The sequence below is a fragment of the Megalobrama amblycephala genome, linkage group LG4 (assembly GCF_018812025.1).
Source record: "Megalobrama amblycephala isolate DHTTF-2021 linkage group LG4, ASM1881202v1, whole genome shotgun sequence".
NCBI lineage: Eukaryota > Metazoa > Chordata > Actinopteri > Cypriniformes > Xenocyprididae > Megalobrama > Megalobrama amblycephala.
Window position 1 is genome coordinate 45280383 of NC_063047.1, and position 20503 is coordinate 45300885.

A 20503-nucleotide genomic window follows, 5' to 3' on the forward strand; every position below is an offset into this window, starting at 1 on the left:
GTGTCGTCACGAGCCGCAGGGTTTAATTTGGATTTGTCTGTGCATGTTTTTTTTGACTCTTACAGATGGAATTCCCATTGACATGCATTATACGACTGACAGACCGCAACGGTTGGAGTTAAAAATCATCATTTGTGTTCTACTGAAGAAATAAAGTCACCTACATCTTGGATGCCCTGGGGGTAAGCAGATAAACATCAAATTTTAATTTTTTGGTGAACTATCCCTTTAATATAACTCAGATTGTGTTCAACAGAAAGAAGAAAGTCATATATACCTAGGATGGCTTGAGGGTGAGTAAAGCTTGGGGTAATTTTCATTTTGAAGTGAACTAATCCTTTAAGCACTTTTTTTTAAATCTAAACTATATGATTATATGGTTAGTTACATTTTATTATTTGCTAGTATTGTTTTACTCCAACAGACATGCAAATCACTGGTTGAGAACTACTGAATCAGACAAAAAGTACCATATTTTATGGACATAGTACCATGGTATTTTTTTTTAATAACCTTGGATTAGCATATTAATACAATGGTATACTAATGGTATAAATCAAAGTATAATGATTTCAGTACTTCTTTTTAAGATAAATTGGTTTAAACATTGACATTTGACATTGCTTTAAAAAATGTAAGCTCCTAATATTGAAATAAACACATTCTGTTGGAACAGGTCTTTCCCATATATTAGTTGGGTATTACATAGCTAATTATCTGTTTTATCAGTAATACATGTTTGATGTGTACAAAAAGTAAGTCGTGAAATGCTGAGTGTTTTCTGAAGCGGATCAGAGTCAGGGCAGTACTTCCCATGCAGGCCGCAGTTCTTTGTGTTTGCTCGATGCAACATGTTTGTGTGGCCTTGGGGAAAATGTCCAGGGTGAAAGGAGTTAGGACCAATTAAAAGTCAATTATCAGCCCTTGAGCTGAACGATTTAGATACAGTTGTGTTTCTGAAGGGATCTGTGAGCAGAATCTGTACAAAGGCTATTAGCAGAAGTATTGTGTATCAATGGCAGAGCCACAAGCCTCTTAGGGCAAAACCGCTCATAAAACCCACGTTTCCCTTTCTTGAGATGCCGGTAATATCTTTAAGCACCATACAGGCAGTAATTCAAGAAGTAAAGGAGCGGCTACATTATGCTTCCCCCTGAGCTGAGGATCTCAGATAGCGTGAATGAAAAAAGAAAAAAAAAACTGTATTTTGGCAGGGCGGACTCCTAACAAGGAGGAAGTCATTAATCTGAGCATTTAAGCATGTCAGTCCGGATCCTTCTTTTCCTGCAATTTCTTTTAGGAGTGTCACCAGTTATTTTTTTTCCTAGTGTTTTTTCACCCTAAGAAAATATATTTGTTATAGTTAACTCAAGTCTTTTGACTACTGCAAAAGAAAGATTAGTGTAGAGTACAAAACAAGTCATTTATACATGAAGCTTAAGGTGTCAGATGAATGTAGTTTACCCTGCAGATATGATAAGCCTGTTCAATGAGGAAGTCTTACCAATCTCTTTTTCTTCAAAGCGTTTTGTTAAACTTAGAAGTGTCAAGATGAAGCTATTAAAAGACCTTAACCCTTTTCATACAAGACCATTTGCCAAGGCAGTCATTGTTATTAATATACAGTGGGTAAGATTCAATATTAACTCCTAACCTTAAAGAGATAGTTCACCCAGTCGTGAAAAAAAATCATTTACTCAGTGCAGAAATATCTCTGTGTTTTGTTCAAATTACAATGGACTCTTTTCACATTTTCCGGAGTTCTCAGAAGCAAAAGTTGTCATAATTGGGTAAACTTCCATATTGATGAATGGATTGGAAACCACAACAAATATGATTTTTGCATTTACATTTTCCCCAATAGCCAAAGAATAAAAAAAAATTCCATGATAGCATTTCGATGACTTTCCTAAAGAGGAAAAAATACATTTACGATGTTAATGGCTGAGGAAACGCTCATCATATTCTGCAAACATGGAAGTCAGTGGTAACCAAAACTCTTTGGTTACTATCATTTTTTTACATATCTTCTTTTGTGTTCCACATACACATGCACTGAATAAAATGTGGTGTAGAAACAACTTTCACATTTAGGGTACATTTACACGACAACAGTGTACTAAAAACGAAAAAGTTCTTCTTTTGTGTTTTTCGTGTACAGATGACAACGTTGTCAAAACGATCCCCGTTCTAACAGATCTGCAAAAATGACTAAAAACACTGCATTATACTACCAGGCCAGTAGCTGGCGATGTCACTTTGCAAAGAAACACTTTGCACCTATAGGCTGAACATGTTCTATGCATGCGCATGACGTCAGCGTCTTCACAAATTTGCGTTTTTGTAATTTACACAGAGACAACAGTGCTTCCCACAGGTTTGAAATATACTTGCGGTGGTAGCCGGGCGAAAAATCCTCCTATTACCCACGGCACAAAAATGGTCTACTACATGTGTCAAACAAATAATGTGTGATTTTTAACAGTATTTTTATTTATTGAAATTAATTTTAATTACATAGCATATTACATTTAATTACATACTAATATTATGCATTGTAAATTATGCAAAATTACAGCATTTAAATGGTTCACCTTTTCCTATGTTCTCCTTGCTGTCATATAGTGACTCTCTCAGTGAATGGGACACAGAGTTTACTAGTAAAATTTATAAAAGGAATAATATATTTGTCAAATAATGTTCTTAGTTTTTTCGTCCTGTGGGGGAGACTACAATAATTTACTATGAATTAAATGGAAATCAAATTAAATACAATTTATTGTGTAACCAAAATACCAATAATGCCCAAAAGAAAAAGAAAAAAACTTAGCGTGTGACTTTTAATTATAAACAAGCCCGAAATACACCCGGACTCTTATATTGAAATGTATGTACTTTTGCAGGCTGATCCTTCAGATTCTTAAAATTGTCTAAAACATTTTATATAAAGGCTATGAAGTAGACTTTGTAATAATTCATCAACTTGAGTTCATTAGCAATCGCTTGGCATAAATCTGCGCTTTTCATTGATTGAGAATCACTTTGAAGCAGTCTAAAGCGCTGTTGCGTGAGCTTGTAGAACACGGAACAGTGCCCCCTTGTGACTTTGCAAAATGCAGCGCCCGTGGGAATGTTAGCGGAAGTAAACAGTTCTGACGCACACATAACGAGCAGGTACGAAACGACTAGTTTATCGATCACAGATGGTTTCATTATCTTGCGCGGATATAAAAGTGGATAAAAATAATAAAAGCAAAAACGTGTCTCCAAATATACTTGGGCGGCCGTTATTATACGTGGGCGGCCCGACCAAGTAAAGTCTATGTGTGGGAAGCGTTGGACAATAACGTTATCGTTTTCAAAATCTTGCACTTTGAAACCTGTTTTAAAAGCTTGCAGTTTCTGGCTCGTTGTCGTGTAAAAATGCATAAAAAGTTTTCAGTTTTTAGTTGAAAATGGTGTTGTGTAAAAAGCCCTGTAGGCTCTGTTTACACCTGGTATTAAGATGCGTTTTGTTCGATTGGATCACAAGCGAACGACGCAAAATACAGGTGTAAATGGAGTCTAAAATGTTTTGAGCTTGTCCACTTTCAGGAACACTTCCAGAGGTAGTCGAAAATGCATTCGACCGGATTGCTTGTAGACGCTCATGTTGAACAGCCACAGAAGACCACATACTCTTTGCCTACTGACCTAATGTGTAAACATCATGAGAAGCACGCATCACAGACGGCATTTAAACTTTGTCAGCTGAAGACGAAACACAGCACAATGATCTCCCTCCATTCCTGATTTATAACACACATTAACCACGTTCAGCGTGGTCTTGAACAGAAACGAAAGCTGATGCTCTCTGTATGTTTTTCCGTCGTCTCCGGGTGTGTTCATATGTAAATTGCGTGAGCTTATTTCTTCCATTAGTTCGAAAGATCTGAAAAAGTCCATACATTTACCCGCCCATAGACCCTCCCCTCGAAGAAATCAGGACAGAAGTGGTCAAAAGTGGACAAAAGAGATGGATTAAAACACCAGGTGTAAACGGGGATGTGTCTTCCTCGTCTATTTATGATCCGATCGACCAAAACGCATCTTAATACCAGGAGTAAACCAGGCTTTAGAAATTGCTGGTAAATTTCACAATTAATTATAAAGAAACAGCACTGAATTAAACAAGATATTTTTAAGTATTTTAGTATTTTCTTGTAAATGGTACTCCAATAATCAATCACAACTTAAGGGTGAGAACATCATGATTTTTGGGCCAACCTTAACTTTCTTTGAATATTAAACTTGGCTTTTGGATGAGATAAAATGGGTGAAAATTTTTTTTGAAGGAGCGACCCAAAACACCTTAGCTACCTCATAGCAAATTGTGACGACAACTTTTGCATGTGCAAGCAGTGCTCACATTTTCTTCAGAAAATGTAAAAATATAGTTTATTTATTGTGTGTAAACTTCAATCCTAAACATGCAAAGTATGCCGATTCTAATGTTCTTATGCTAAAGCATCAGAACATAGCAGGACTTTATTTTTCATCTACAAGGACCCAAAGTAGTGAGTAAAGGCCCGTTCAAGGCAAGGCAAGGCAAGAATCCATCCTACTTTAAAGATCTTAAGTATTTAAAGCACTAGTTAACATAACTGCAGTGTTCACGTACAATAAACAGAACGATATCGTCTGCTGGCGTGGACGCTAATATAGTTATCGTTATAGTCATCTTTATAGTTATCGTCCTTGGTGTGAACGGGCCTTTATATTTGGTCATTTGAATGAACCAGAAAGCGAACTAGAGATACAAGGTGTTGGTGTTGTTGTTCCAGTGTTGTACGTAATATTATGCTCAGGCAGAGGCATCCGGCTTTGAGTTGTAGCAGGATTTATAGGAGGTTTTCAGACGAGTAATAGTAGTACTGGGCTCTCTCTGTGCAGTCTGTGGTTTTGGCTTTGCCCGGAGGCTGGGATAATGGCTCCCAGTGTCTGGAGAGATTAAAGGCCAGAGCTGCATTGTTCACATGCCTCGAGATTAGTTTCCAAGGAAACGGATTGCGGTTGCCATGTGAACACAAGGCCCGGAATTAGGATTGCGTTATTTATTTATTTTTTTGTTTTACAGCTCACATTTATCATCCCTGTTTTTTTGTTTGTTTTTTATCTTTAAACCGTCGCTTCGTTTGCACTCATTTTTAAACCCAGTCTCGTCCGTACTCAAGTTTACAGCATTGTAGTTCAGAGACGACGTGGCTGAAATTGAGATTGGAGGCATCAGGGGGCGTCTGTCGAGAGGGACGGGTAAAGTAGTGCACTTTAGAGGTCTCATGCTTCCAGGCCTTGTCTTGCTTCCAAGGAGAACAAATTAAGGATGAAGGGTTTTAAGGCAATAATCTGAGCTAGCTTTAATTGGTTGACAAAGGCTTATCGTAATTAGCTACTTTCACATGTGTGTGACGGATTTTGGTGTATTAGCACAGGAGAGGGTATTACTATCACTTTCCAAAGCTTCTTATAGGTTTTTCCATCCTTCAATACATTTTGTACAGCCGAAAATATTTTAAAAAGTTAATAGGGGACTTGAAACCTTTCTACTTTTTAGTGTATATATATATATAAAAAAAACAAAGTTTGTTTTTGCATGTAATTATAACACTAAACTTGTTTTCCTGTCATGTCGGTGGTTACTGCGGACCATAATCAAGGGGTAGACGGTACATCAGTGTTTCCTACTGAATTCTTTTTTAATTATTCACTATAATGAGTCAAAATCTGTTAATAGGAAATTAAATGTAACAAATCATGTAAAAATCTTTTATTGGAAAATGAAACAACATTTTATGATACGAACTTGGATAATTACCTTAATCATTTAAAAAGCTGAGAAGATAATGTTCAAACTACATTTTATAAAAATCACCAGTTAAGTTTATATTATTACACAACTCTGTGGAATACTTGAGTCTGATTGGTCAATTGCGCCATCCAGCAGTATGTTATTCCCTGATAACAACCGCTGAAAACAGATAACACAGGCTCATCGGGGTTACTGAAGTCAGCAGCGCTATACGCTTGCTAGGAATGGCTTTTCTTCGTCAAAGTTTTGCGCTTGGTGAGCTAATAAAATATTGAAAACTCAATATTTTATGTACAGTTATTTAATTATGTTATCCAGTATCGTGGACTTGCTCACTCGTTTCATACAAACAGCTGCTGCCATTTTGCGTCTATTGTTTTGTACGTTGTTGGATTATAAGATAACAAACAGGTATGATTTTAAGAGTTCCATCTCAGATCACTATCTCTTATCCCCATAATTATTTATGTGGCGAAATGCTGTTAAATAAGTGGTCTGCCTGTACCATATCACTTAAATGTCCATCTAGTTTGAATTTGCCAAGCTAGCAACTGCTCTCTCTCGTTTAAAGAGCTAATAAAATATTTCAATATTTAATTATTTACTTATGTGGCAAGTAGCCGTGTAATATGCGGAATAATGTACATCCAGCCAGTTGTTATCTCAGAATAAACTGATGCAAACCCTGATCACCCTGTCGGGGTTTATTCTGAGATACAACCGGCTGGATGTACATTATCCCTTACATATATTACATCAGCATATGAGAGCCAAATTAGATGACTACAGGAACTCTTCTCAAGATCACTGATTTAACAGTTCATTTATTGCCAAAATGATGAAAAAAAGATCAGTCACGAATAGGAAGATTATTGAAGATATTCAAATCAGGAATGTCAGAATTAGAATGTGTAGTGCATAAAAATGTCTAGCAAAACACGTGGAACTATGTTCACTAACCTGGCGACGTTTTTCAATTGCCATTTATTCTCTTTATCATGCAGTGTGAAGTATTTCACTCAGTTCCCTGATCATTCCGATTCAATTTCATTGAGCGAAGTATGATTTTTATTCACACTCGATACGTATTATGCATGTTATTGTATCTGACAGACAGAATGTTGAAGTCGCTATAGCCGCCATTTTTTCCCTATTCTCGGAAAAGCGATGACATACAGTAGTTAAAACGTGGGTTTTCCCGAAAATGCGTGTACTAGTTGGACCTCTGCTTCTCGTTAACACTATCGCGTATTGTGCGCATTGTTTTTTGACAGATATTGATGTGATATTCAAATTTGAAAACAGATGGATCGTAAACTTATAATTGTTTATTTCTTAGTTGGCAAATATTCAGTGAAGTGATTGATGCTCATGAGTGTATGTCGATGTTTTTAGTTCTAATATTCCAACCGACAGCCAGCCTAAGTTTTTGACGGACGTGATAATGTGCGTAAGGGGTAAACTATGCTTAATTTTTGGGTAATTATAAAATGCACTGGAGATGTTTCAAATGCTTTTTGCGTAGTTCAGGTGCAGTGTGTACAATTTTGGAGGATCTATTGACAGAAATGCAATATGATATACTATGTTTTCAGTGGTGTATAAAGACCTTACATAATGAACTGTTATGTTTTTATAACCTTAGAATGAGCCATTTCTATCTCATACACCGCAGGTCCCCCCTCCATGTCAAGTCGCCAATATGTGCCGGAATGTTTCTACAATAACCCTAAATGGACAAACTGCTCTACAGATCGCGTTTAGTCACTATGTTCGTTGGTGTTTTTAGAGGCAGCTTGCATCATCACTTATTTGAATACGCACGGAGTTGTTGTTGTAGTAATAGTAGTCGTCTGGTTTATTAGAAGCAGAGACCGTTCTTTGTTAGAAGTAAGAAGAAACCTCATTGTTTGACTGGCTAACGTACTCTCTGCTGTCTCAGACGACGACATCTTTGTCGTGTCGGCCAGACGGCCACCGTAGCTTCTCCGAAAGGGAGGGGTGCGAGGGGTGTGCGCCGTTAGTTGCAGTTCGCAACCTCACCGCTAGATGCCGCTGACATTTACACATTGCACTTTTAAGGAATTAAGTTTATTTCATGGCTTCAATAAATTACGTTACTCTGAGACTGACATGTTTGGCTTGTCATAAACGTTACATTCAGCTGTCGCAAATTTGTTGAATTTTGAAGACCAGGAAAGGAGTGGTTTTGATGCAAAAAGTTTAACAAAAATTGAATAACAAAAATCTTTTATTCAAACCCATGAAAATGCAGATGCTGCTGTAAATATAGTGAAAAATCACTTTTTAAAGCTGTTGTTGAATTATTACCCCTTAGCAGATTTTGACTCACATGTAGTATGCATACTATACAGAAGTCTAAATTCATATTAAAACTGTGGAAACTTCTCCAAGATGCTTGAAGAAATGTACTTGCAAACTGCAGAACTGTGAACTGTTTTATTGGCAAAAGTACAAAATAAATACTGTACATTGAGGATGTTTTCCAATACAACGCCATGATAGATGTTACTTATTAATATATTAACTAAAACTTATTAACTAAATCAAATTACTATTTGGTGTGACCACCCTTTGCCTTTCTAACAGCACCAGTTCTTTTTTGTAGACTAGACTTTTACAATTTTTAAAGTGTTTTGCAGTTAGGTTAGAGAAGTTTCCACAGTTCTTCTGTAGATTTAGACTGTTGCTTCTATCTCTTCATGTAATCACAGACAGATCTGATGATGGTGGGTGAGATCAGATCTTTATCTGTTGTAGGACCCCTTGTGCATACATTTAATTTCAATATATGACACAAACCAAGCAAAGGCAAATAACAATAACATACATACAAATAAACAAACAAACAAACAACAAATCCCTAACCTTAAAATTTCCTTAAAAGCTCAAAATTCAGATTTTTACAGTATGTGCTAACTGCAAAGAGTTAAAGCTTTCCTACTGGCACACTAAAAGAAAAGAAATAAATAATCATCCTATAGTGCCTAAAAACACCTTAAGGCTTTTGCATTGTATATTTATGATGTTACAAAGATTTCTTTTTGAAATAAATGCTTTTGAATTTTCTATTCATCAAAGAATTCTGTATGAAAAAAATGTATCATGGTATTTTACAAAAATGTCAAGCAGCACTACCTTGAAAATAATAAGATGCACTAAATCTGAATATTAAAATGATTACTGACATGAGTCAAATGTTTGTGAGTCAGACTACACTGAATAATTGCACTGACTGTTTGTTTTTACATGTATCCTGCATGGTTGACTCAATAGCAAGAGATGCTTTATTTTGTACATTGTATGTCTGTCACTTACTTATGGTATCATTTTATTCAAATTAAATATGGTATCTGCTCTTGAAGAACTTTTGGCACAGCAGCTGTTATGTGTTATTAGTAAATTAGTGAGTTTGGATTGAATTTCAGTGTGCTTCATTCTGTCTTTCCCTCAGAAGAATGGCACAGATACGGAAGCTGGGCTGTGATGGGATGAGGACCAACTCTCGGCCAGAGCTCAAAGTTCCTCAAGTGTCAGCCAGACAAGAGATCCTCACCAGCCTAGTGTCTGCTCTGGACTCTGTGGTAAGACTGATACTGAAGATACTTACAGTGAGAGTATTATGGAACATTTTTTTTTTTAGTGGATGACTTGAAACAAAACGTGTTTGCAGTGCACTGCCATGTCTAAACTGAATGCCGAGGTGGCCTGTGTCACTGTGCACGAGGACAGCGTGATTGCCGTGGGAACAGAGAAGGGAAGAATCTTCCTAAACTCCAGAAAGGAAATACAGACAGACTTTCACAAGTTCTGCAGTGAGTCAACATGAAATTCAAATTTATCCTTTTTGCTTTCTTAATACATGTGTATGTTATTCCAAAGAGAAAAAAAAAAAAGAATTTGGTTTGCATGGCAAATTGTCTTGGTAATCACAATGTAACTTTTAGGGGTATAATGGATCATAGGATCCGTACGGATCAGGTTCGGCACGTGTGTGATTTGTGGATTAATTGCAAATTTCATAAAATCATAGAGTGAAAGTTTTATCATTTGCACGTGTTTTGTGTTGCTTTGTGTTTTGTCATGCCAAATATTTTACAATATTAATGTTTCAACTGTACTGTATTTTTACACATATAACAGTACAGGTGTTTTGAGGCTAGTTTTGCTTTTTCCACAGAAGTGTCCTGTCTGCAAGCGTTAACTTCCATGAACTCCCACGCCAAAGTTCCTGATGTGGACTGCAGCAGGACTAGCAAAGACTGCGGGCAGCAAGGCAGACAGAGAGCCTTATCAGACGCTCATTCCAACATCTTTGTCCTAAGGAAGATGGTGGAGGAGGTGTTCAGCGTGCTTTATAGTAAGTTGATAGTAGTAGTTTTCTTCACAATATTATAACAAAGCAAAAAAATATATATTATAATAAAGCAAAAAAGGATGTACAGTATTTGGCACAAAAGCAAAAACATCTTTATCCACTTAATTGTAATGTTTCAGGTGAGGCTGTTGGGAAGAGCAGCCTGGTCCCTGTGCCTTATGACTGGATTCTCAAGGATCCCAGCTCAGTGGTTGTCTACGGCCTGCCTGATGGTGTGACTTTGAGAAAGCCTTCGGAATATGACACCAAGACCTTAATGAAGATCTTAGAGCAGAGCAACCGCATCCGCTTCATAGTCAAAAGGTCAGTCTTCTAGTTGATAATACACTGAGCAGAATGCAAATGCTAAATGCCTGTTTTTTTTTTCTTTTCTGCACAACTAAATTGGAAAATGAAATGGAAAAAATCATCTCTTTGAACTACTTCACATAAACATTTCAAACTATGGCAATCTAATATTCTTTTCACAGGGTATGTTGATTTTCTTTCCTGCAAAACCTCAAAAAATAAGATACAAGGCAGGGGTGTCCAAATTCGGTCCTGGAGGGCCACTGTCCTGCACAGTTTAGCTCCAACTTACCACAACACACCTGCCTGGAAGTTTCCTGTATGCCTAAAAACCTTGATTAGCTGGTTCAGGTGTGTTTAATTGGGGTTGGAGCTAAACTCTGCAGGAGCAGGATTGGACACCCCTGATATAAGCTTTTGGTCAGGTGTCTCTTACCATTTTAGATAGAGGTTGTCATTGCTATCGGAAAACAAGGAAATAGATAAAAGCCATAGCAGCAACAAAAATAAAAAGAGGAATGAAAACATGTAATATGACAAAACGTGCTGACAAAATGGAAATGATCTACATTCTCTAAAGTTTGGGTATTGGATTTTTTTTTTTTTTTTTTAATAATCAAGGATGCACTAAATTGTTAAAAAGTGACAGTAAGATGTTTACATCATTACAAAAATAAATGCTCTTTCAAATAAATGCTTTTCTTTTGAACTTCTATTTATCAAATAATCCTGTAGCATGATTTTCACAGAAATATTAAGCAGCACAACTGTTTTCAACATTGATAATAGTAATAATAATAAATGTTTCTTGAGCTCCAAATCAGCATGTTAGAATGATTTCTGAAGGATCATGTGACGCTGAAGACTGGAGTGATGATGCTGAAAATTCAACTTTACAATCACAGGAATAAATTACACCTTAAAATATATTCAAATAGAAAACGGTAATAGTTATTTTAAATTGTGATAACATTTCACAATATTACTGTTTCTACTGTATTTTTTAATCAAATAAATGCAGCCTTAGTGAGCATGAGAGACTCCTTTCAAAAACATTAAACTTTTTTACTGACCACAAACTTTTGAACAGTAGTGTAAACTGTACCTGTTTTGCACCATATTTATTACAGAATCCATAAAAGACATGTATTTTAATAACTGAATCCATTGTCAGGTGGGTTGTATTTTGAAGTAAATTATATGAATGACTGCTTTCATTCAAAAAAAGTTTGATAAATGATATTGATTGAAGTTCATTGGTGTGAATAGATAATGAGTATAAAATAGATAAATAATGAGTTTTCGATAAACACCTCATAAACAAAGACCAAAAATTGTGTGTGTGTGTGTGTTTTAATAGAACACCAGAGGAACCCTCTCGGGAAGCCAAATCCTGTCCGGAAGTCAACCATCACTCTTCGACCTCAAAGAGCATAAGCAACCACACCTCCGTCAAACCCTCCGTGCAGGAAGTGTCTGCTAGCAACTCCATGCTCTCCAGCTTCCTGTTCGGTATGCCCATGTCCTCCCAGCCTCACCCAGACAGCAAGCTGGACCTGAAGCCCACATCACTGCACAGCATAGGTAAAGAGCGGCTGGGCATGTGGGCGTCCGCTGAGGAGAAAGCGGTTCAGGCCAAGGAATGTGCTGACAATGGTAAGAGCCTCCTGTTGTCTTTCTATATATATTGGCTTCCACTCACTTTCTATGGAAATTAATGTCGCACTTATGATGAGTGATGATACATGTGTAGATGCTTAACCATATGGATATGGTTCTTTTTTATGTACTTAACTCTGAGTTTATAGCTCTGACTGTGTGCGTCTCTTCCAGGCGAACGAATAGGGCTGGCAACAGATCTTACTCAGAGCCCTCCCAGCATCCATGTCTCCAAGCGCCTTCTGTTCTCCATAGTGCATGAAAAATCAGGTGGGCGACAGACTGTACTCACCATTACAGCGTCTGGCCAAGGACAAGCTGGCCTTCATTTCAATGGGTTTTATGGGGTCCCAAGCAGTGTGTCTAAAAGAACTAGAACAGGATGTAGACCAAGTTAGTTTCCTCCCCAAAATACAAAGACGAGGAATCTTCTCACAATACTATAAAGGGATAGTTCATAGATCTGTCATTATTTATTCACCCTCAGGCCATTCCAAACCTGTATGATGTTATATTTTTAGTAGCACATAAAAGGAGAATTTTTGAAGAATCGTAATGTAGCTTTTTTCTATAAAACAATATTTCAAATAATCAAAAATGTCCAAAAAGCACTATAAAAATTTGTTTTAGACTGACTCATGCACTGTGCACTGTGTGTGTGTGTGTGTGTGTGTGTGTATATATATATATATATATATATATATATATATATATATATATATACAGTACAGTCCAAAAGTTTGGAACCACTAAGATTTGTAATGTTTTTAAAAGAAGTTTCGTCTGCTCACCAAGGCTACATTTATTTAATTAAAAATACAGTAAAAAACAGTAATATTGTGAAATATTATTACAATTTAAAATAACTGTGTACTATTTAAATATATTTGACAAAGTAATTTATTCCTGTGATGCAAAGATGAATTTTCAGCATCGTTACTCCAGTCTTCAGTGTCACATGATCCTTCAGAAATCATTCTAATATGATGACTAGTTCCTCAAGAAATATTTGTTATTATTATCAATGTTGAAAACAGTTGTGTACTTTTTTTTTCAGGATTCCATTATACACTACTGTTCAAAAGTTTGGGGTCAGTAAGAATTTTTATTTTTATTTTTTTGAAAAGAAATGAAAGAAATGAATACTTTTATTCAGCAAGGATGCATTAAATCAATCAAAAGTGGCAGTAAAGACATTTATAATGTTACAAAAGATTAGATTTCAGATAAACACTGTTCTTTTGAACTTTCTATTCATCAAATAATCCTGAAAAAAAATATTGTACTCAAATATTTTGTACAATTGTACACATTAAATGTTTCTTGAGCAGCAGATCAGCATATTAGAATGATTTCTGAAGGATCATGTGACACTAAAGACTGGAGTAACGATGCTGAAAATTCAGCTTTGCCATCACAGGAATAAATTACTTTGTGAAATATATTCAAATAGAAAACAGTTATTTTAAATTGTAATAATATTTCACAATATTACTGTTTTTTACTGTATTTTTAATTAAATAAATGTAGCCTTGGTGAGCAGACGAAACTTCTTTTAAAAACATTAAAAATCTTAGTGGTTCCAAACTTTTGGACTGTACTGTGTATACAAACACGGTTCGGTACAGGTTCTATACAGCAGGGGGAAATTAACTATTCTTTTTTCCTCTTTTTTTTTTTTATTAAACAGTGGTTTATTGAACAAATTGTGTCTATCTCTTTAAAAAAAATTCAATTATAATTAACATTTTCTAAAGGATAAAAAAATAAACTATCTCAACTATTGCACTATATAGGGAGCCCTTTCTTGCACATTACTATATTAAAGGTTATAATGAAAAAAAAAGAAAGAAAAAAAAAAGTGTAAATTGCAAACAAGGCAGGTTTTGCATTAATTTCTCATATTAATTTTTGAAATATAATCATTTACACAGTTAATGTCATAACTTGTTTTCATGACAAATTTAAACATTAAAATAATTAAGACATTACTAACAGGTAAAGTCAATATAATAAATAAATAAGCTAATAGAGTCTATATAAATATAGTGAATTGCTCCCCTCTAGAATTCATTTCTCTAGTAAGCTAGCATGCTGTGGACACTAAATGACTTGCCTGAGGTAAATGTAATGATACAATAAAAACTGTTTTATTGATGTATATCTGCATTTGGGAGATTACAAGTAAACATATCTATACATAGTCTGTGTTCCACTCCAGTTTAAGACACGCACTCGCAAACTTCCCCTCGGAAGTAGTGGACAAGGGAAGTTTATATGGACAGACCCTCGCTCCCTCGATTTTGACCAGGCAGGCAGCTCCATAAATCACAATGCAACACAATTGTGACGTCACCACATATCGTGTTTAATTTGCCCCACCACAAACAACTCTATGATATATAATTTTTTTGATATTTAAAACACACACACATATATATATATATAGAATGCTGCATTAAACAATTTCAATAAAACTGTTAAGTGTGGTGTATGTAAGTGCTATTGAGGTGATTTCTGCTGCGGTGCATGAGAAAAAAACATTTTGAGAAAACTACCTGAAATGCGCAGAAGCAAATCGATAGTGTAATAAAACCTTTCGCAGTCCATTTCAGAGCTTTGATAGAGGGAATATAGCAAACTAGTCTTTGTTGAAGCGTGACATATTGACATGCTTACAAATAAACTGTTTAGTTTAAAAAAAAATAGCAGCATGAAGATTCTTCAGAAAATATTTCAGTGAGTAAATAATAACAGAATTCCTCGCAGTAAGAAAACACAGCTAATGTATAATTTCATCTCTCTGTAAATAAATCAATCATATCTAATGATCCACAATGTGTCGGTGGTATTTGTTTAGATATGGCTCCAGGCGTATGAGACATAAAGAGGGCTGGTCTTGGCAGAGTGGGCAGTAGGAATGGGAGTTTGGCCAGGTCACCTGGGCTACCAAAGTCTGTTCCCCTCAAAAGATCAGCATGAAATCTTCAGTCACTGCAGAGAGTCAGGACCTGCCTTAATTGTCTCCTATGTCTAAACGAACAGAGGAAAACCTCAATGTATCCAAATACATTTCAGAAAATGTTGATTAAGACTGTGGCATTATAGCTTTTTCCTTAACAGGAAACAAATAAAAGATTGTTAAATGATATATTTTTGTTTTGTATTGCATGAACAGAAAAATGGGATTCGTTCATCAGGGAGACCGAGGATATCAACACCCTTCGAGAATGTGTTCAGATCCTCTTCAACAGCAGATATGGTGAGCTCACAGTACAGAATTCATAAAATACTGCATATTGATAGAAACTGATGTGTGTCATTTTTTTCAATGTTAACCCTGTGAAGATTGACATATGAAATAATAGTCAGAAATGCACAGTTTATTGAACCTTTAGACACAATCAAAAAAATCTCAAATAAACCGTTTGCATACATATTTTATGTTGAGTATTATATTTGATGCATCACGCTTTTATGGCTCATATAGTATGATATAGGAAAATATGGAGCTCATAATATGGCCAAAATATAAGATGAAATTCTGATAGCTTGTAATATAAATCAATGAGATCTTTATAAGAGTATAGCAGACTACTGGACTAGTTGCCACTCTATATCTCCCAATAATATGCCTTAGTAAGTGATATTTAAATTCTTAGTTACATGATCAAAACTCTGAAGTTCATTGTGGGGGCAAAATGTATAATGCAATGCTATACAATGATGATCGAGAGATGTACAAATAAACATTCCTCAAAAGTCTGATGTATCGTTTGATATTAAAATTCGAACATGATTTTTCTAAAAATGGTCTATGGATAATCAAACAACCCAAGTTGCTTCAGTCATCAAGTGTTCATTTTGAAATATTACTAATATAAAATGTATTCTTACATTTACTTTATAAAAATCAGTAGAGATTTCACAGCAAAAAGATGTGAACCACAACATGAAGAGGGACGGAATAGAATTTTACTAAAAGCCCTTTTACTTGCTAATACAGTATAAACTGTCAATCAGATGACAGAAGGCGTGTAGTAGATTGTGTACAATAGGTTTTTCAGCACAGTTTTGATCATGTTGATAGTTTATAGGCCTTAGACATTTGCGTATCATATATGACACTGTATATAAGATTAATCTATGTTCTCTTATCCCATGCAGAGAACTGTAAGTAAACCATTATTAGTAGCTTGATCCTCTCGAAAAGTATAAATACTGTGTCTCTGTGGTGCTATAAAAACAGCTAAAGCAACATTGGCTCAACCAATGGTGTGCATTTGGGGCGGGATCACCTTGTTGGCTGACCAATGGCAGTTGTTTAAAAATCTGTTTAAAAAGTCCAGTTGGTAACATTGGTAGCGCAGAAATTACACACTTCATCTTTAACTCATCACTTAACCGATGTTTATTTCAGCTGAGGCATTAGGCCTGGATCACATGGTTCCTGTGCCGTACCGGAAAATCGCCTGTGATCCTGAGGCGGTTGAGATCATTGGAATTCCAGACAAGATTCCCTTCAAGAGACCATGCACTTACGGTGTGCCTAAACTCAAACGGATCCTTGAAGAAAGGCATGCTGTCCGCTTCGTTGTCAGAAGGTGCGAGGCTCCATCTGAACATACTTTATTTTGAGAACTAATGTTGACCTGATTAAGGAGATTTCCTTTTATGTGACATAGCTGCTCAATTAAGTACATTACCAACGTAGTTAAACTGAAACAGCGGTGGTGTGATTTGTAGCTCTTCCAATTTCAACGTGTGACGGTGGTGGCAGACATTTAATTACTGATAACCTTTAATTTTTGGTCATGTAATTAACTGTGGGGCTCATTGAAAATGAATCCAGATATTGGTAATGGATATACTGAGTTTTTAAATTTGCTTCATCTGAAAAACAAAAAAAGAAACTAGCCATCTTTGCCATCTGGCAGAGAAGCACTAGGCATCCAAAGTGGAGCGTCATGCTGGTTGTGGTAACCACTGCCATACATGAGCCAGCATGGAGCCGCTGATTTGGCATAATGAGGAAATCTCCTGCTGTTCGGCACCAGACATGCGTAAACAGCATTTCAGTTTTTAATAAGGTTTAGCTGGTCTTACAGGAACTAACAATTTTCTTTTTTATTTTCTTAGAATGTTTGATGAACGGATTTTTACCGGTAGGTGTTTCCTGAACCAGCATTTGTCTGACATTATTGTAATAGCATTGTTATAACGTTATACTTTTTTCTGAACTAAGTGAAAATGTCTTGTTACCTTAAGGAGCTATTTTTACCTCATCCTGACCCTTAAAAAAGTACACGCACTGGTGTAACCTATTATAATTAAGTTGAATCAGTACTAAAAAAATATTGATTAGAATTAACTATATGTTACAACATAAAGCACATTTTATGTGGCATTTTTTTTTTTTATAATGTACAGTATGTGTATGTTAAACTTGTCCGTTCATATACTTTGTAAGCTGCTGGTAAAGTAGCTAAGGAGGAGGGCAAACAGGATGGCGCCGAGGACGGTTTCCCAGATGGCCTCAGGGTGCCGAGCTCTTCCCTAGAGCTGGTCAGCAACACTCACAGTAGCAGGTACCAATTCACCTTCTCCATCACCACAGAAGCACAATATTGGTATTTTCTTAGATAGTTTGCATTTTTGTTTTCCTGTAATGATGCACTGACAGAACTTTTTAGCTGAAAATAAGAACTGAAACTCTACTGAAACGGATCTGGTAACTTTGACATGGGTAAAAAGGCCAATAAATGTGACAATAAATTAAAAAGATTAAACAAATGAATGAATAAATTAATAAATAAATTAGGGCTGTCATAATTTGCATGTTAACACATGCAATTAATTATTTTAGTTTAACGTGTTAATTTTTTTTTTTTTAACATAATTAACGCAGCATCCTTTTTTCCATCATTATTTGGCTAGCTTTACATTATATAATCACGTTCTTATTCACGCAAATGCTTTTAAACCATTCAAGCGCCGCAAGACAAATGAGAACGCACTGTCTGTGACTGTCGTGTCTGTGTGACACACACACACACACAACTCGACACTCGCGCTCCAGAAACGAGTTCTCTTTCAAGCTTGAACAAACAATAACAGGCAAAATGTCTGTTTTGTCTAGTATCCTCATAAGAGCAGTCTTAAATTAGTTAAATAACATCTTAAATGAGCTTAAAGAGTTGTGAGAAAATGAGATCCGCGTCACGTTCGGCAGCAGCAGGTCTTAAAGGGTTAGTTCACCCAAAAATGAAAATTCTGTCATTAATTACTCACCCTCATGTCGTTCCACACCTGTAAGACCTTCGTTCATCTTCAGAACACAAATTAAGATATTTTTGATAAAATCCGATGGCTCAGTGAGGCCTGCATTGCCAGAAAGAAAGTTAACACTTTCAGATGCCCAGAAAGCTACTAAAGACATATTTAAAACAGCTCATGTGACTACAGTGGTTCAACCTTAATGTTATGAAGCGACGAGAATACATTTTGTGTGCCAAAAAACAAAATAACAACTTTATTTCAACAATATCTAGTGATGGGCGATTTTAAAACACTGCTTCATGAAGCTTCGAAGCTTTGCGAATCTTTTGTTTTGAATCAGTGGTTCGGTGCACGTATCAAACTGCCAAAGTCACATGATTTCAGTAAACGAGGCTTCGTTACGTTAAGTGTTTTGATGGTTTTGATGGTTCACCACTGGGGGGCATGACTTTGGCAGTTTGATACACACTCAGAACCACTGATTTGAAACAAAAGATTAGTAAACCGAAGGTCTTACGGGTGTGGAACGACATGAGGGTGAGTGATTAATGACAGAATTTTAATTTTTGGGTGAACTAACCCTATAAATTGACTAATAAAACAGCCTAATAAACCAGTTGCTGTGATGTCTGTCTGTCATTAATGTTAATCAAAGAACAAAGGTAACAGAAGATTGTAACTTTAATAAGGATTAATCTATATTTAATTTAGAATTTATGCAATGAAGACAGTAAAGTGTTTGATAACTTTATTAAATGTCTGTATATTTCCTACCTTTTACACAGGTAGGAAGGCCTCTGGTAAATATGACATTTATTATACAATGGATTTATGTGAATATTGTTTTAAGTTCACATAAATTAAAAGTAAATATAAATTAAATATTGAAATTGATAGCTTTTAGTTATACTGTAATGTTGAATGTCTAATTAAAGGATTAGTCCACTTTCAAATAAAATTTTCCTGATAATTTACTCACCCCCATGTCATCCAAGATGTTCATGTCTTTCTTTCTTCAGTCGAAAAGAAATTAAGGTTTTTGGTGAAAACATTCCAGGATTATTCTCCTTATAGTGGACTTCAATGGCCTCCAGATGGTTGAAGGTCAAAATTACAGTTTCAGTGCAGCTTCAAAGTGCTTTAAATGATACCAGATGAGGAAAAAGGGTCTTATCTAGCAAAATGATCAGTCATTTTCAAAAAAAATACAACTGTATATGTTTATAAACACAAATGATCACCTTGCACGCACTTCCGCTTTCCGTATTCTTCAAAAAGCTTACGCTGTATGTCCTACGCCTCCCCTATTCAACTTACGGAACGAACGCGGCGCCAGACATATCCGATGAGCCGTGAACACTGTGGCCAATCAGAGGTGTTTACGAATCCGCTCAACAGCTCTCAAATGCGTCACATTTTAAAAATTTCTGTGCCAACTAGGTACTGAGGTCTGTTATTTTGACAACTCTACTGTCTTTAAAGGTGCCCTAGAACTTCTTTTTAAAAGATGTAATATAAGTCTACGGTGTCCCCTGAATGTGTCTGTGAAGTTTCAGCTAAAAATACCGCATAGATTTTTTTAAATTCATTTTTTTAACTGCCTATTTTGGGGCATCATTAACTATGCACCGATATATAGGTTGCGGCCCCTTTAATTCTCGTGCTCCCCCGCCCCAGAGCTCGCGCTTGCCTTGAACAGCATAAACACAGTTTACACAGCTAATATAACCCTCAAAATGGATCTTTATCATGTAAGTATAGTATTTATTTGGATGTATTACATTTGATTCTGAATGAGTTTGAGGCTATGCTCCGTGGCTAAAGCTAACATTACACACTGTTGGAGAGATTTATAAAGAATGAAGTTGTGTTTATGCATTATACAGACTGCAAGTGTTTAAAAATGAAAATAGCGACGGCTCTTGTCTCCGTGAATACAGTAAGAAACGATGGTAACTTTAACCACATTTAACAGTACATTAGCAACATGCTAACGAAATATTTAGAAAGACAATTCACAAATATCACTA

General features: G+C 35.9%; 1 protein-coding gene across 4 annotated transcripts in view; it reads left to right on the forward strand.

Moving 5' to 3' along the window:
* The window catches only part of gtf2ird1 (GTF2I repeat domain containing 1), a 39686-nt gene that overhangs the window by 4558 nt on the left and 14625 nt on the right, over positions 1-20503 (forward strand). For 3 of the 4 annotated variants that reach the window (XM_048189573.1, XM_048189569.1, XM_048189574.1), the window contains exons 2-11: positions 9324-9453; positions 9543-9684; positions 10050-10229; positions 10367-10550; positions 11896-12191; positions 12369-12464; positions 15373-15456; positions 16615-16798; positions 17334-17359; positions 17665-17782. In XM_048189573.1, coding sequence (XP_048045530.1) covers positions 9328-9453; positions 9543-9684; positions 10050-10229; positions 10367-10550; positions 11896-12191; positions 12369-12464; positions 15373-15456; positions 16615-16798; positions 17334-17359; positions 17665-17782 — 1436 coding nt within the window. In that variant the 5' untranslated portion in view covers positions 9324-9327. The remainder of the gene's footprint in view (positions 1-9323; positions 9454-9542; positions 9685-10049; positions 10230-10366; positions 10551-11895; positions 12192-12368; positions 12465-15372; positions 15457-16614; positions 16799-17333; positions 17360-17664; positions 17783-20503) is intronic. The other variant, XM_048189572.1, reaches the window with a different exon arrangement.